The sequence below is a fragment of the Alosa pseudoharengus genome, unplaced genomic scaffold, assembly GCF_046254945.1.
Source record: "Alosa pseudoharengus isolate Yale_2024_CS ecotype anadromous, Long Island Sound unplaced genomic scaffold, YU_APseudo_1.1 YU_APseudo_1.1_scf_6, whole genome shotgun sequence".
NCBI classification, from domain to species: Eukaryota; Metazoa; Chordata; class Actinopteri; order Clupeiformes; family Clupeidae; genus Alosa; species Alosa pseudoharengus.
Window position 1 is genome coordinate 23,106,532 of NW_027468848.1, and position 17,009 is coordinate 23,123,540.

Genomic DNA, 17,009 nt, shown 5'->3' on the forward strand with positions numbered 1-17,009 from the left:
TGAGAGAGAGAGGTAGACAGAGATAATCAGAACACTGAGAATACCTTATGTTGTCATGTCAATGTGCATGTGTACAGGTGTTTGTTGGAGCATGCTTTCTCAAACATGTATTGCACATTGTGTGGTGAGGGTTAGTAAATGTAATTGGCATTTGTATGGGTGCGTGCGTGCGTGCGTGCGTGCGTGCGTGCGTGCGTGCGTGCGTGCGTGCGTGCGTGCGTGCGAGCGTGCGTGCGTGCGTGCGTGCGTGCATGCGTACATGTGTGTGAGAAAGACACACAGGGAGAGAGATACCTCATTTCAAATGTTTCGGCTCTGCTGGCTATCCTCGGGCACCCTAAAGCAGTTACATAACACTACAAACATGTACGCAATGTGAGGGATTCCGTGAGTGTGAGTTCACTGAGGGAGTGCAGATGGTTGGCAGGTGTTGATGAAGCTGTTTGACCACTTACATGTGAAGTAGGTTTTGAGGTGTGGATTCCTCTGGCAGTAGAGAGGAGACTCCCTTTCGCTCTACCTGTTTGTCTTGGATTTTTACTTTCTCTCGCTCATTAAGCCAACCATCTCTCTCTCTCTCTCTCTCTCTCTCTCTCTCTCTCTCTCTCTCTTTCTCTCTTTCTCTCTCCCTCACACATACACAAATACACAGGGTTGCGCTAGAGTTTAGGCCCTTGTATTGTCTCAGTCCTTGCACTCAGAGATGCAGGGTATCCCTGAAATCTTAGCACCACGCACCACTGTTGCAGCACCACTACAAGCAGCTGGGAATGTGAATCTGGCCATTACCCTCGTCAGCTTGGGCGGTTGGGTTTCAATCTTGTCGTTCATCTTCACAATGCCCTGTGGCATGATGGCAAGTCGTCTCTCTCACTGGCATTCAGCTCTGATTTGGTAATGGGGTGGAAAGACTGGGCACTCTTCCGATGCTATCCCGTAAAGGGCACGCCACTCACACGCAGTGTGTGTGTATGTGTGTGTGTGTGCATGTGTGTGAGTGCAGTATCTGTATGCATGCATATGTGAGCGTATATCTTGTATATCTTGTGTTTTTGAGTGGGTCTGGATGCATTTGCATGTGTAATGGTACTATGAAACTGTGTGTTGCTGCGTTCAGATCTACGTGTAAGACCGGAGGTTATGCGGATGTTAAACGGTTGGGCGTATATCTGAACAACATAAACGGTCATTTGGAAGTCCGAATTTAGCCGGCTGTTCTCGTGTCTGAACGAAGCGAAGAACATGCAGAGATTCTGTTCATGTGCGTGTTCAACCACGTTCAGCCTGGTCAACCACACGGAGATTCTGTTCATGTGCGTGTGTGTCGTTCACTCATGTCAGTATAAGGTCCGCAGGTTAGCATCATATCTGAATCACCCGAAGGGTCGGACCTCTGTTTGACAAAGCTCTGCATATACTCCTAGGGTTATATCTGAAAGCAGCTTATGTGTGTATGTGTGTGTGTGTAATGCTATAGCTGTGCACCATCATAGTCTATAAAGTGTGACCAAAAAGCCTCAGTTGAAAAGGTCAAACTAATGATAGTCAGCATATCTCTGTATTTCCTGTGTGTGTGTGTGTGTGTGTGTGTGTGTGTGTGTGTGTGTGTGTGTGTGTGTGTGTGTGTGTGTGTGTGTGTGTGTGTGTGTGTGTGTGTGTGTGTTTGAGGTTTCAGCCTGTGCTTATGTGTGAATGACTTTACTGATGATGACATAAGCTTGTCTATATGTGTATGTTCATCTTTGTTTGTGTGTATTTGTGTGTGTTTATTGTCGGCCTGGAAGAACTGTAATGTGTGTAATTACTCTGACATTACATTCTGAGAATGTCCGAATGCTCATATGATTCTTACATACAATCTTTTGTGTGTAGCTGCCAGACATTTGAAGATCGGGTCTCTGTTTCATCAGTCTATTCATTCATTTGCTAGCTTATCAGATAGACCCGTTAAACCAAACTCTATTCTGTCAGCAAGCATAGTGAATATCACTCACCAGTGATTGGCTTTAGGGCTGGTCCTCTCCCCCAAAGAGCCTCATCCATCTGTTCCCTGAGTAAACGCCCTTATCACCTGACCATTTCAGCACGACCACTTTCTGGATGAAATTGAATCAATGGAGTATTTTAGGCCTACTTTAGTCATTTTTGTGAACAGTATTGACAGGATGGTAGCTATAATAGTTCTGTCAGATCGGCACTCCCAGGTCTGTGAGTAAGAATGCTGTAGCCTCTGAACTGAGCGCTGCTCTCCCCTGTCTGTGTCACACTCACAGTCTCAACTGTCTCAAACATGCCCTTTAGCTGGTACCATCACACCAGTGGGATTAGGATGTGCAATGAATGTTCTGAAGAATTTGGGTCCACACACACAAAGACACACTCAAACACATAGACACACTCAAACACAGACACACACACACACACACACACAGACACATACACACACACACACGATTGCATCAGTCTAGACACAGTTCTGTCAGTTTCACGGCTCCAGCGAGTGAAGGGTGTTCACTGAATGTCCCCTCACCCAGAGGCCACCATTACAGCATCACAGAGATTGCTGGCTAGCTATTGCTAGTGGCTAGTGATGTTCTCACAGCCATGAACCAGCTGGCTACTGTTACCCTACCTCAGCATCACAGCAGAGGCTACACCGCATGCAGGTTCAGCTGACTTTGGTCACTGGAGCTTTAAGCAAATATCCTTGCTTCTGTTTGTGGTTATGTGTGTCATTTTTAGCCAGACTTGTAGATGGTGCTGGCTTCCTTTCACTGAAATTCACATGCAGTAATGATATGAAGCTGGTATCACTATGTAATGGAGATCTTGTGTGTATGTTTGTGTGTCTCTCTGTATTTTTTGTTTATGTGTATTTATGTTTTCTTTTTCTGGAAGGTCGAGTGTGTGTGTGTGTGTGTGTGTGTGTGTGTGTGTGTGTGTGTGTGTGTGTGTCTGTGTGTCTGAGCCCACATTTGTGGGTGCAGAGCCCCAGGTGGTGTGAGTTTGTGTGTGTGTGTGTGTGTGTGTGTGTGTGTGTGTGTGTGTGTGTGTGACTGGCAGCTGGGCAGTGTGTGTGCGCGAGAGGGAGACTATTGTGTCTCTGCAGGACATCTGTTCCATTCAACAAAACCTCCATCTCCATTTTCCTCCCCCTCTCCTCTCTTCTCTCTTCTCCTCCCTTCTCCCCCTCTAGCCCATCTTTTGCTTCCAGATCTTTTTTTTTCTGTTTGGTTTTGTGAGAGACTGAAAAAAAACATTTCTGTTTGCCTGTAATGAAGATATGAACCCACAGTATTGAGCACTAGGCAGTGTTGTAGTGTATATATCATGTATATGATATGTGTAATATAACATATAGTAAGTGTATATCATGAACATGAATGATGTTGAACAAATGACACATTATGGAGAAGTAGGATTGGCAGCAAATATAGCTTACGAGGGTAGGATGTTTTTTACTGTACTTTGTTTTTCATTGCATGGTAACAGGTCAACTAACACACACACACACACACACACACACGCACACACACACACACACACAGAATACTTAAGTGACATAATTACCTCACCCCCCACACACACCCATCAGGTCTAGCAGCAGCAGCTGGGACCCGTTCGATCGGCTATCCCCTCCCTACCATCTCTATCAGACACACACATGCACACGCACACACACACATACGCACACACACTCTCTCTTCCTCTAGCCCACCCCCACCTTTCCCTGATGTCATTAACCCCACTTACACACACCCAACTATTCACTAGAAGCCCAGTATGATATCTCTCAGTCTGTCTGTCTGTCTCTTTTGATTGAAACACACACACAAACACACACACACACATACTTAAACGTTAAACAGTGAAAAGTCAGTCTTTAATTCTCTGCTTTCACACTGCACTCCTGAGTGTACTATTCTTACAGTTTTTTACAATTGTTTACACACGTTTTCAAAACTCTGTGTCTATTTTTCAAAACTCCACACACAAAACCCACAACTGCTCACACAAAATGCAAAATGCCCCAAATCTCCAGCAAAATGACACACAAGATTTAAAATGTCAAAAACACATGTTTAAAGCAAACATTCGCCTCACATTACAAACACTTTTGTCATAATATGACATTTTGGATACATCATGTACACACTGTTGCTCAAAACCTAAAGCTCTTCTGTCTTAGGCTTTCTATATGTATTTCCATACAAGAGTGAAAGTTACGGTATCAACAAAGACAAATTGAAATACACAGTAAAAATGCAAGCAATATTGAAACCAAAAATAGTGATTTTTCCCAAATAATTTGCTGTTGTGAATATAGTATTTTACAGCAAACAAGAAAAAAAGCAAAGAAGAATACAGTGACCACCAGATGTACATGGAGTTTTGAAAACACTGATTTTGTTTTTTTCTAAAGAAAAGTGTGTGTGTGTGTGGATGGGGGGGGGGGGGGGTCGTGTACAGTATGTATTCATAGGCCTATAGACCCTTTCAACTGCAGAAATAAACAATTCTACAGTAAGCGTTCCTAAGGCATTTCTGGAGGCACAGAAAAATGTATTGAGCTAATGGTATACTGTGAAATGGGGACAAACAAAAAATAGAGTAAAAAGACAAATTTTACATAAAGTCAACTTTTTGTAGAACATTACTGTAAGCTAAAAGCCGATTACTGTAATTTTCAAAGTATCTGCATTGGTTCTGAATATTTCAACAGGAAATCCTCTAGGAGCTAATTGAAAGGGTCTATACCTATATAGAGAGTATATCTATTCATAGACCTATACTAAGGCAATGATTGGACGGTGTTCAGTAAAGTAAAGAGTGTTTGCACATGTGAAGAGAAAGAGTGAAGCACTGGTGATTTAGTGTGGCATTTTGATGGGTTGTGTTTGAAGAACGAAATCAAGTTACTTCCTGTTAGATTTTTGTGTGTTAGTTAGAAAATTGTGTGTGGTGTTTTGCAAAATGTGTTTTAGTCAATTGAAAACTGAGTCAAACACTGAGAATTAGTGTATGGTTTTGCAGATTTGGTGTTGGGTTATGATGTTTAGAGGACATGTTTAGAAAATTGTGTGACAAGCAAAGATTTAGTGTGTAAGCAGTTGAAAAAAACTGTAAATGAGCTGTCACTCATGGCAAGCCACACCCTAGTGCTCAGCTGGACAGTGCCCCTGCTGGCAGATGTCAGTAAGTCACATTGACCCTTTTTAAAAGTATATTCTCTGGGCTTGTATGCCTTTAATCAGACAGGACAGTGAAGAGTGTAAGAAGAAGCTGATGGGAGAGAGAGCGAGAGAGATGCGGTGGGATGGAGAAGTGACCTGGTCAGTTTGTAACCTGTGTCTCTATGGGCACTAGCCCCTGAAGGTGGCATAGACGTTGTAGCCCCTTGCACCACAGTGACCCCAACTGTGCTCATGTTCTAATAGACTCTCACATACTTAGTGTAATACACTGACTAGTTTTGCCACACTCCCACTAATACTTTGGCATGCTCAATAATTCTGTCACATGATTGGTAATACTTTTGTAACCTCAATAAATACAGAGAGAGAGAGAGAGAGAGAGAGAGAGAGCACAAGTGAAAGCATAACCTATTATTTTATACTCAGCTTAGCAGCAGTAACATTGTTTTATGTTCAGAGTGAAAGTGGCACAAAGTGGCTCTCTTCATCGCTTTCTGCTATTTCATTTACTCTTTTCACTCTTTCTTCCTCTAGCTCTTTCTTTTTTTCTTTCTTTCTTTCTTTCTTTCTTTCTTTCTTTTAGAGTAAGGCCTTCCAGGGCTGTCTCATCTGTGTATGTTTGTGGTGTGTGTGTGTTTGTGTGTCACTTTGTGCGCATGCTTTTCTGTTTGTGTGCGTCCACATGCTAGTATATGTTTTTGTAATTCCAGAGCTTCTAAAAGCCATAGTTATCCAAGATGATGGGGAAGAAGTAACCAAGGGAATGAATGACAGTGTGTGTGTGTGTGTGTGTGTGTGTGTGTGTGTGTGTGTGTGTGTGTGTGTGTGTGTGTGTGTGTGAGTGAGTGAGTGAGTGAGTGAGTGAGTGAGTGAGTGAGTGAGTGAGTGAGTGAGTGAGTGAGTGAGTGAGTGAGTGAGTGAGTGAGTGAGTGATTGAGAGAGCAGTGCAGGAGAGTTGGAATGAATGAATGGGTGCTCTATATACCTTTACTGTTTGGTGTTTCACTCCCCCTCATTTCCTTCCTCCAAATTACCTCCCTCTCTCTCTCTCTCTCTCTCTCTCTGTCTCTCTCTCTCTCTCCCGCACTCTCTCAGGAAGTTTACTCAATGTCAAAATTCCTCCCCTACCTGCCTGAACAGAGAGCTTTGAGGTGCCTTAGGCGAATGAAAGAGAGAGAGAGAGAGAGAGAGAGTGAGAGTACTCAGGAAAATAAAAAGATTGCGTGAGGTTTGAAACAGTTACTACGTGAGAGAGTAGAGAAGGGAGAGGGAGAGCGAGACAGAGAGAGGCAGGGACAAGGAGGAGAAGAAGAAGAAGAAGCAATAGAGAAAGAGGGCGGAGAGCAGGAGGACCTGAAGACCGAGCGAGAGAGCAAGAGAGCGAGCGGGTTTGGCGAGAGTTTTGGCGAGCGAGAGTTTTGCGCTGTGCGAGGCTGAGTAAGGGAGAGCGAGAGCGTGGCTTGGGTGGGGCTGGCTACTGTGGCCGTGGCCAGTGCTGGAATGGATGCAATCTTACAGGAGAAGCTCGCCGAGAAACTCCTCTGCCCACGAGCACGGAGCTCCAGACAGAAGGTACAGAACAACAGAGAGAGAGAAGGAGAGGGAGTGGAGAAGGAGAGGGAGAGAAATCATACAGAAAAGAATGAGTGAGTGAGTGAGTGAGTGAGTGAGTGAGTGAGTGAGTGAGTGAGTGAGAGAGAGAGAGAGAGAGAGAGAAAGAGAGAGAGAAAGACACAGAAACAGAAAGGAAGGGGAAAAGAGGGAAATTTGGGAAGAGAATCTCTCTTTCTCTCTCTTTTTTTTCTCTCTCTCTCTGAGATTATAATTTTTCACACCATCTTTCTTGCACACTGGACTCCTGACTTTGGGCCAGTTTTCCAGATTTCCTCTTTTTCCCTCCTCCCTCTCTGATGACTGCTCTCTTGTTTTAACGAGCGACTAACCCGCTCTCTCACTTTCTGTGTGTGTGTGTGTGTGTGTGTGTGTGTGTGTGTGTGTGTGTGTGTGTGTGTGTGTGTGTGTGTGTGTGTGTGTGTGATTGCTTTATTTCTGTCTTTGTGTTCAGTCGCAGAGGGTAGCGGAACTTCTGAGGGTTCTGGGCTTTTGTGTCTCAAGAGGGAGACGGAAATGTGCATGACAACTTCTGAACTGTGTTGGCAATGTATATTGGCGTGTGTGTGTGTGTGTGTGTGTCTGTCTGTTTGTCTGTCTCTGTGTGTGTGTCTGTGATAGTTTGTGAAAAGGCTCATTGATTTGCCCTTCAGTCGTCAGGAGACAAACCTCCTGTCCTGTCTGCTGGACTGGTTTGACTGTGGAGTCGAGCCAACACCACTCACTCACCCTCACTCTCTCACACACACCCAAAGACATATAGGGACACACACCGTGATTCTGACTGCTCCCAGATTTCTCAGTGCTGTTGTAATCTGCTGCCGTCAGCAATGTCAGGTCTTCTGGTGTGATTTCACAATTTCATTCTCCTTCTCTGAATCATGTTTCTGTTCAAACACATATAGTGACACTTAACTCCTTCTTATTCTCTCTCTCTCTCTCTCTCTCTCTCTCTTTCTGTTTTAGGATAGGCAGTATGTGGGTTTCGCCACGCTCCCTAACCAAGTCCACAGGAAGTCTGTGAAGAAGGGCTTTGACTTCACACTGATGGTGGCTGGTGAGTGACACAGCTACACACACACACACACACACACACACACACACACACACACATATTTTGTCTTACAACAGAAACACACACACACACACACACACACACACACACACACACACATACATACATACATACACACACACACACACACACACACACACACATTCAGTGGGCACTGAGGTTGACTCTGAGGCCAGTATGAAATGCGAGGGCTGCATTCAGGAACCCAAACCCCAGTGTACTGTAGCTGTGAACGTGTGTGTGTGTGTGTGTGTGTGTGTCTTTGTGTTGTAAAAGAAGCTCTTAATCCAAAATAAATGTCGACTTTGAAAAGTGATTCTACCTCCTTTTGGAATTAATGGCATGAACTGATGTTGAGATTGGCTCACTGATCCTTAGTTCGTAGCGAAGAGTTTATAGTTTCATTTTTATGTGTTGTCTCTTTTTTTATCCAGAGTCAGTTGTTCATATTTGTTGTCTATATTGTTTTTATTGTTGTTTGATGTTGTTTAGGTGAGTCTGGGCTTGGCAAGTCCACTCTGGTGAACAGCCTGTTTCTCACAGACCTCTACAAGGACAGGAAGCTACTGAACGCAGAGGGTGAGAATTCCGCCACCACGCGTCTCCATGGCAACCACTACTGACAGTCTCTGCTGCCTCATCACCATGACAACAGACTCATAAAGCCATGCCTATTATGTTGGTGTAACAATAGCTATTTACCACGCCTCTCACAACATAGTACCCTACCTAAAAAAAGAAAAAAAATATTTGAAGATTTATTTGAGGTTTTGAGGCTCAATTAGCTCTGGATTCTGAAAAACAGAAGCCCATAATATAGCAGATGACAACGGGACTTAAAAGGATAATGATAAAATATGCAGGACCAGCTAAGGCTCCATTTTAGTGACATGAAATATCTATACATGCATAGTTGTCTGCACAATACACTATCTGAAATGTAAATGTGTGGATGAATAGACTCTCTGCATGTGTTTTCTCCACTGAGTAACCCGACAGAGCCAAAGCATCTGAGCTGTTGGGGAGCATTTTCCACGCACATCTGACATATTTTCCCCCTGTGTGCACTTTCCGAAGACCAGCTGATCCTGTTGCGTCATAGTTTCCACCAGGAGAGGGAAAAGAAGGCACCCACCTCTCAGACAGCTGAGACCTGGGAGCTCAAGGAGTCAGTTAGTCTCAGCTAGTCTGATATGGAGTTGTGTTCATGCGAACGAATGGGTTGGATTGGATGCCACATATGGTGTTAGGGATTAGGCTAATGGTTGTGTTGAAATGTTAAGTGAAGGTGTGTGTGTGTTTTTGTTTGTTTCTGTGTATGCTGTGAATGTGTGTGTGTGTGTGTGTGTGTGTGTGTTTGTTGGTTAACTTCAGTGTGGTTGATCTGACAGAGTTTTGTGTGTGTGTGTGTGTGTGTGCAGAGCGCATCAGCCAGACGGTAGAGATCACCAAACATACGGTGGACATTGAAGAGAAGGGTGTGAAGCTCAAGCTCACCATCGTGGACACACCCGGCTTTGGAGACGCCGTCAACAACAACGAATGGTGAGAGGTTCCGCTCAGCTGATCTTTAGCTGATCTTTAGCTGATCTTTGACTGATCATCAGAAATCAGATCTGAATTAGATGAATTAATGGCAATGGCCAAGTAGGTTTCCACATAGAGGGAATTTGAACTGACATGTGATCTGATAATAATCTTGTGTGCACTGGCCAATATTCAATTCCATATGAACTGATCTTCGAATCAATCTGAATGTGTATCTAGTCTTAACAAGGTGTTATTTCTTTGTACATATATGTTTGCATGAAGTCTTGCTCTTCTACATGAAATAAACTGAACAGTGGCCTTCAGTAGCCTCATGATCCAGCAGATTTATTTTCACTGCGCTCATTCTAGATTAAAATTAAATTAGGTCAAATATAGTTTAGTTTTAATCTGTTGATCACAGTGAAAATGTTTACAAAGTAACGATACACAGAAATAAATCTGCTTTAAATGATGCGGATTATCAAATGCATATTTGATCTGGTCACAGGATGTGTCCCAAACAGCTTTTGAGCACTTCTGTGATTTTATGTTAATTATTCACTATTCTTCATTATTCCTTCATGCGCTTTACTTAGGTAGCAATTATCCTAAACATTAGGGATTCTAAATTGCTGTCTGTTTGCCTTTCTCTCTCTCTCTCTCTCTCTCTCTCTCTCTCTCTCTCTCTCTCTCTCTCTCTCTGTGTGACACAGCTGGAAGCCCATCACAGACTACATTGATCAGCAGTTTGAGCAGTACTTCAGAGATGAGAGCGGGCTCAACAGAAAGAACATTTTAGACAACCGTGTACACTGCTGTCTATACTTCATACCACCCTTTGGACATGGGTAAGCATACACACACACACACACACACACACACACACACACACACACACACACACACACACACACACACACACACACACACACACACACACACACACAAAAACACACACACACTCGACCACCACCACTTTTTAATTTGTAGTGTTTAGAAGTTTTGACATATCAGAGCTGTTAAACATAAATTGTGTGTGTGTTACCATCCTTTGGACATGGGTAAGCACACACACACACACACACACACACACACACACACACACACACACACAAAAAAAAAAACACACACACACTCGACCACCACCACTTTTTAATTTGTAGTGTTTAGAAGTTTTGACATATCAGAGCTGTTAAACATAACAGCTAACAGCAACAGAGTGTGTGTGTGTGTGTTTATGTTTAACAGCTCTGATATGTCAAAACTTCTAAACACTACAAATTAAAAAGTGGTGGTGGTCGAGTGTGTGTGTGTTTTTGTGTGTGTGTGTGTGTGTGTGTGTGTGTGTGTGTGTGTGTTTGTGTAAACGTATGCTACTTGTGTGTTGGTGTTGGTCGGGGTTGATTGATTAATGTCCTGTCCTGTTCTGTGCAGGCTGAGGCCAATCGATGTGGAGTTCATGAAGGCCCTTCACGAAAAGGTGAACATCATTCCTCTCATCGCCAAGGCTGATTGCCTCACCCCCAATGAGATCAAGAAACTCAAGGACAGGGTGAGACTTGCCTCTTTAATAGGCTCCTTCTATGCATTTTTGTGTCAATGCATGTGTGTGTGTATGTAAGTATGAGAGAAAAAATGTATTGGTGAGTGATTTTATGTGTGTGTGTGTGTGTGTGTGTCTGTGTGTCGGAGTGAGTGCTTTCTTCTGCATGTGTTTAGGTGCTAGTGTGCTTACTTAAGGTTACATGTGTGTTGTGTGTATGTCTGTGTTATCATGCCAGCTGGTTTCTTTGCATGTTTCTGCAAGTTTATTGCAGCAGAAGTCGTAATAAATGGGCGTTGAGAAGCACAGTACCCTGCTACTTATGTTATCAGCACTTGTATTTTTGATGTGAAATCAGAAACAGATGTTTACCTATGGCAGCTTGCTGTTCAGGACATGTATGCATTCTTCATGACGCACAAGTCCTGGAAACTGACTAGATGGCTGTTTCTGTTCATTGTTGTTCTTTAAATTATAAGACAGGAGTTAATTTAAGCAATAAGCCCCGAGAGGCTGTAGGTTACACTGATTTTAGAACACCTAAGGGGCGTTGTAAGGCACGACGCGCAAGCGGAGTGAACCCCCCTTAGCTGTTGTAAAATCAGTGTTACCTACGGACTCGAGTGGCTTATTGCTTTTCTAAAACGGTTACTACATATATCTGGCAAGATTTTGTGAAATAAAGGCACAGCAACGAGACATGTAACAATTTATTCATAGATAATCATTCTTCCGCCAAGAAATATATTTCCTCTATCAGAATGGTTTCCAAGCAACTTCGACATGCAGATACTCTAACTTTTGAATCGAGTTGTGGTAGCGCAGTAATCTAGAACGAAATATGGTCAAAGTGGATGCTGGATTTTACAACGACATCGAACGTGATTCAGCCAATCATAATCAAGAACCGGAGCTATTCATTTTAGAATCAATATTTAATTTATCATCATAATAATTCATTATTGGGTTAAAATAAATTGTCCGTACACAGCAACAGTGAAAGAGGAGTTGCCTGTAACCTCTTTGTTTTGACTGAGGACCTTCAGTCCCAGTCCCAGTAACACCCACTGTGAGCTATACCGTCAGTGTGTAGATGTCTGTGGCTTTCTTTGCCTTTACTGTTTAAGCCATTGAGCCTCTTCCCATCTTAATCCAGCTGTTCCCCTCTGTTCTCACATAGCTCCAGCTCAGCAGACTCAGCCCCAGTAGTGTTCACCCCATACCAAATACCTCTGAGTCTGTTTTTTAGGTGTGGATGGACAACATGCTAATCTAGGGGTCCATTGTGTTCATAATAAAGTACAGAAATCAAATTATAATTACATATCTGGGTGCATACCAATGACTGTTTTTTCAGTCAGTGCTACATGATATGCATATCATGAATGTATCAGCACTGTGTTGATATGGTGGAGAGAGAAGCCTACCTATCAGATTCTATGAGCGGTGAACGGTATTTCTTTGTGTGCAGAGTCAGGTGTTTGTGTTTCTACTAATGAGGAGGAATTAAGCTAATCTTGAGATAATGCTAACTGCCATGCTAATCCCGGCTCTCCCCTGCACCAGGTACGAGACGAGATTGAGAAGTTTGGGATCAAAGTCTACCAGTTCCCGGAGTGCGACTCAGACGAGGATGAAGAATTCAAACAGCTGGACAAAGAGCTGAAGGTGAGGGGTCAGACAGTGAAAGTCAGGTGCACTGAGTTGGTTATTCTTAGGATTCTGAGCATCACAAAATGGCTATACATAGGCCTATTAATCGACAAGCCAATCTAGAGTACAGGGTAAACACATTGTAGGTTTATTTGAACACGTGAATACAAATCAAAATAAATGTGCGTGTGTGTGCGTGTGCGTGTGTGTGCTACAGGAGTGTACACCGTTTGCAGTGATCGGCAGTAACACAGTGGTGGAAGCGCGGGGCCAGCGAGTGCGGGGGCGTGTCTACCCCTGGGGCATCGTAGAAGGTGTGTGTGTGTGTGTGTGTGTGTGTGTGTGTGTGTTTGTGTCTATTTCAGTGCTGGAGTATGTTGTTGAGTGGTTGTTGGACCATGTAAGTAATATTTTTAAAGTTAAGCTAGATCTTTGCATACAGTATTTAAAAAAGAGAGGGTCTGTGTGTCTGTGTGTGAGTAAAATCAGTGTAACCTACAGCCTCTCGGGGCTTATTGCTTAATTAACTCCCGTCTAAAAAGAACAACATGTTTGCTCTGTGTGATTACTACTGAGCGTGTGTGTGGCATTTGTTTGCTTGAAAAAATCTGTGTGTGTCTTTGCTTGTGTGATTATATGCATATTGTGTGTATGTGTGTGTGTTGCAGTGGAGAATCAGTCCCACTGTGACTTTGTGAAGCTTCGGAGCATGCTGATTCGCTCACACATGCACGACTTAAAGGATGTGACCTGTGACGTCCACTACGAGAACTACAGAGCACAGTGCATACAGGATATGACGAGGTGAGAGTGTGTGTGAGTGTACGTGTGTGTGAGTGTATTTGTGTGCATGTGTGTGTGATTAGACAGGTAGGGTCTCGCGCCAAATACTCAAGGCCGTGCGGGTGCGTTAGTTTTAGGCAACGTAGTAGTCAGTCATGGAAGAAAACTCGCACACCATTGTTTGCCGTTGAAAAATAAATAAAAGTGTTTAATCCATCAACCAATGTGCTACCAAGTGAGGTGACAAACGTTTCGGTCCTCAGACCTTCATCAGTGCAAGGTGCATGTGTGTGTGCCAGTGCTCCTGTGTGTGTGTGTGTGTGTGTAGGTGTGTGTGTAGGTATGTGTGTGTGTGTGTGTGTGTGTGTGTGTGTGTGTGTGTGCACGCACGTGCATGTGTGTGTTTGCAAAAATGAGTTCCACAATGAACAAAAATGAAAAAGCACTAGCAGGTGATTATGTATTCATGACATAATGCCTGCTTATATTATGACAGTACTGTGTGTGTGTGTGTGTGGCTGTTTGGTAATGACTCTGTTCTTGGTTTGTTTTGTGACAGTAAACTAACTCAGGATAACCGTGTGGACAGTCCAATCCCCATCCTGCCTGTCCCAACTCCAGATGCAGAGACGGAAAGACTCATCAAGATGAAAGATGAGGAGGTAATGAACTGCTATACTAATATCTTGTTTATATAGGTGCTTATAACCATCGGTTCTAACCACCATAACCCTGTTTCAGCATAATTTGTTATACCATTGAAGTTTGTGCAAACCCTCTATAATCATCTGTACCAACCTGGTTTCTTAAATAAATTAATTTGTATACACTAATCAAGTTAGGAGGTTAGAGCTACACTTTGGCTTGTGATTAATCACATCCAAATAAAGAGAAAAACATGAATAGAAACCGTTCCTTAATGACATCATACATCATAAAACTGAAAATGTGTTCCTTTGGGGTAGGGATCTATGAAAAAAATATTTCAGTGAAAGGAGATTATTGATACAGTTATTCCCTTAACAGTTTGTGATGACTCACAGAAAAGCTCCTCGCATTACTGCTAGGATAAAACTTGTTATTGCAGTGTGATATATGTGACATGTGATTAGTGTTATTAGTATATAATAGTGGTTTTGTATATTACTGTATAGTGAAATGTATGTTATGTTATGTTACCTTATAGGTTATGTTGTAGCGTTGTGGTGATGCTATATATTGACTTTCCTGTTTCTGTGTTCAGCTGAAGCGGATGCAGGAGATGCTGGAGAAGATGCAGCAACAGATACATGAGAAAGACCAGTGAAGATGATAACACCCCCCCCCAACACACACACACACACATACACATAGAGACATGCACACACACACATACATAGAGACATGCATAGACACATCTAAAAACAGAAAAATGCTCACAAACAGATCTTACAGACAGCACACACACACACTCTCTCTCTCTCTCTCTCACACACACACACACACACACACACACACACACACACACACACACACACACACACACACACACACACACACAAACACTCACCTCTCTAACTTTAAGATCCGACTCTCCAGTGCACTCCGTTCTAGACCCTGCCCTGTAAATGATGCTTGTGCCCCAGTGGCCTATTCTCTCCTGTCCCCCAGCTGGTCAGTTTGCCTGGCGCTTCTAGTCCGCTCCTCTGCCTGGCCAATACAGCGATGGATCAATGTGCTTTACCTTTCCTACCTTTTTCTGAATGGACTAAGTATCTTGCTATGAATTATAGGCTAATATAATGATGATATTAATGTATGAGTGACATCGAAATGAGTCTAATTTATATTTATGCTCGCTATTGTTGTTTATTTTTTACATTCGGAGTCATATCTTGAATACGCTTATGGTACATTGTTTTGTAAAGCGGTCTGTTTTTAGCTGGGCTGTTTTGGGGTTGATTGCCCTTCATGTACAACTGTAAGTGTGTGTGAATGTGTGTGTGTGTGTGTGTGTGTGTGTGTGTGTGTGTGTGTGTGTGTGTGTGCACATGCGTGTGTGTGTGTGTGTGTGTGTGAGTGCGTGTCTGTGTGTGTGTGAGTGTGTGTTTGTTTGTGTGTCTTTGTATTGATGACTTGAGTCATAGCTTTTTACAGTGCTAGCACTAAGTGAATGTAAAAGTAAAGTTCCAGGTTAAATTAACTATTAAAGTACTTGATTCAGATCCGTCTACAGTAACTCTTTGCTGGGGCCAAATTTATCCTGTGTTACTCCTCACCCCTAGGCATAGGAGCCGATTCCGTGGGTGCTCCGTCCCTCGAGCACCCACGGAAAATATCGAGCACCCACGTGTGCCAGCTTACAGTCCCGGCTAAATTTACATTAATTTAAAATCAAACATTGCAGTTGATGTTAAATTCAGCATCTCTCATAATGTGATTGGCTATGTTGCTGTCAATCCCCTACTCCATATCCTAACCACCAATGAGAGCATCTCTCGTATGAAAATTCCTGACACTTCCCACCTGAAGAATTAATGCAAGGCCTCGTCGGGTCTTCAGCCCCGAATGTTTAAAATGTATATAGCCCTGAATATCATTTTAAAAGTAGTCTGACAAAGCTTATTGTTTTGTGACACAGCTAAACACTGGTACCTCATAGAACGTCAATTCATGGGTTTCATCAGGTCCCTTTCCACAGGTGTATAAAATCAAGCACCTTAATTATCAATGCAGACTGCATGGTGCTTGATTAATACACCTGTGGAAAGGGACCTGATGAAACCCATGAATAACATAGCCAACTCGCAAAAGTAAAGTTGATTGCCTGAACAGATTCAGGTGCTGTTCAATGATGTGAATGTTAAATGACCAATAGCATATGCAGCTTGATCATAAAGCTCTAGCAGGGATTCGAACTCTCAACCTAAGAAACACCAGCATAAGGCATTATCTCACTGAGCCACTGACAGTCCTACATGTTGGCTAGTCACATTCACATGGTGAAAATGTGTATTGGTAAACACACAACAAGAAAAACTCCAAGCATACATTTGACAATAAAATGAAGGTCTTTCCTAAAAGAGTACACCTGAAAACTTTTTGAAATTCTGGGGCAATTAAGACATTTGTAGAGAAGAACACTAATGGATGAAATATAAATATGATAGACTTAATGATGAAGGAAAACTAGTAAACAGAGAAGCTCCCCTAAATGCCATAGTGTCTCGGCATTCTGATTCTTGGAAACTGATGAGTGTGAATGTTGATTGCCTGATGTCATTCAGTTGCTGTTCAATGTGAATCTTAAATGTAATTTGCTGCCGCTAGGGTGTGTCTAGATTTCTAGGCTAAAGAAACACCAATACAAGGCATTATCACTTATCATTAGCCACTGACAATCCTACATATTGGGTAGTCACATTCACATGGTGAAAATGTGTGTTGGCAAACACACATCAAGAAAACTCCTAGTATACATTTGACAATAGAATGAAGGGCTTTATAAAAAGAGTACAGATCTGAAAATGTGCACTGTTAATGGTATCCACCTAATGATGGTTGTATGGTTGCTATCCAAGAACAAAATTACTCATATACTCATATAGGAAAAATGGGCTGAGTGGTCAAACTTTATTGG

General features: G+C 42.7%; 1 protein-coding gene across 1 annotated transcript; it reads left to right on the forward strand.

The window, feature by feature from the left end:
* Positions 1-6,360: 6,360 nt before the first annotated feature.
* On the forward strand, positions 6,361-15,594 carry septin5a (septin 5a). The gene is made up of 11 exons (XM_076270003.1): positions 6,361-6,767; positions 7,773-7,863; positions 8,374-8,460; positions 9,303-9,426; positions 10,125-10,259; positions 10,846-10,963; positions 12,521-12,622; positions 12,825-12,921; positions 13,276-13,411; positions 13,950-14,052; positions 14,634-15,594. Exons 1-11 carry the CDS (start codon positions 6,696-6,698, stop codon positions 14,694-14,696), a joined length of 1,128 nt encoding a protein of 375 aa, XP_076126118.1. The 5' UTR covers positions 6,361-6,695; the 3' UTR covers positions 14,697-15,594.
* Positions 15,595-17,009: the final 1,415 nt, after the last annotated feature.

Bases quoted from the DNA above. Each gene is read 5' to 3' on its own strand.
- septin5a (XM_076270003.1), top strand. From the start codon at position 6,696: ATGGATGCAATCTTACAGGAGAAGCTCGCCGAGAAACTCCTCTGCCCA. The intron at 6,768-7,772 runs GTACAGAACAAC...TTTCTGTTTTAG, and splicing joins CACGGAGCTCCAGACAGAAG to GATAGGCAGTATGTGGGTTT. The intron at 7,864-8,373 runs GTGAGTGACACA...GATGTTGTTTAG, and splicing joins CTTCACACTGATGGTGGCTG to GTGAGTCTGGGCTTGGCAAG.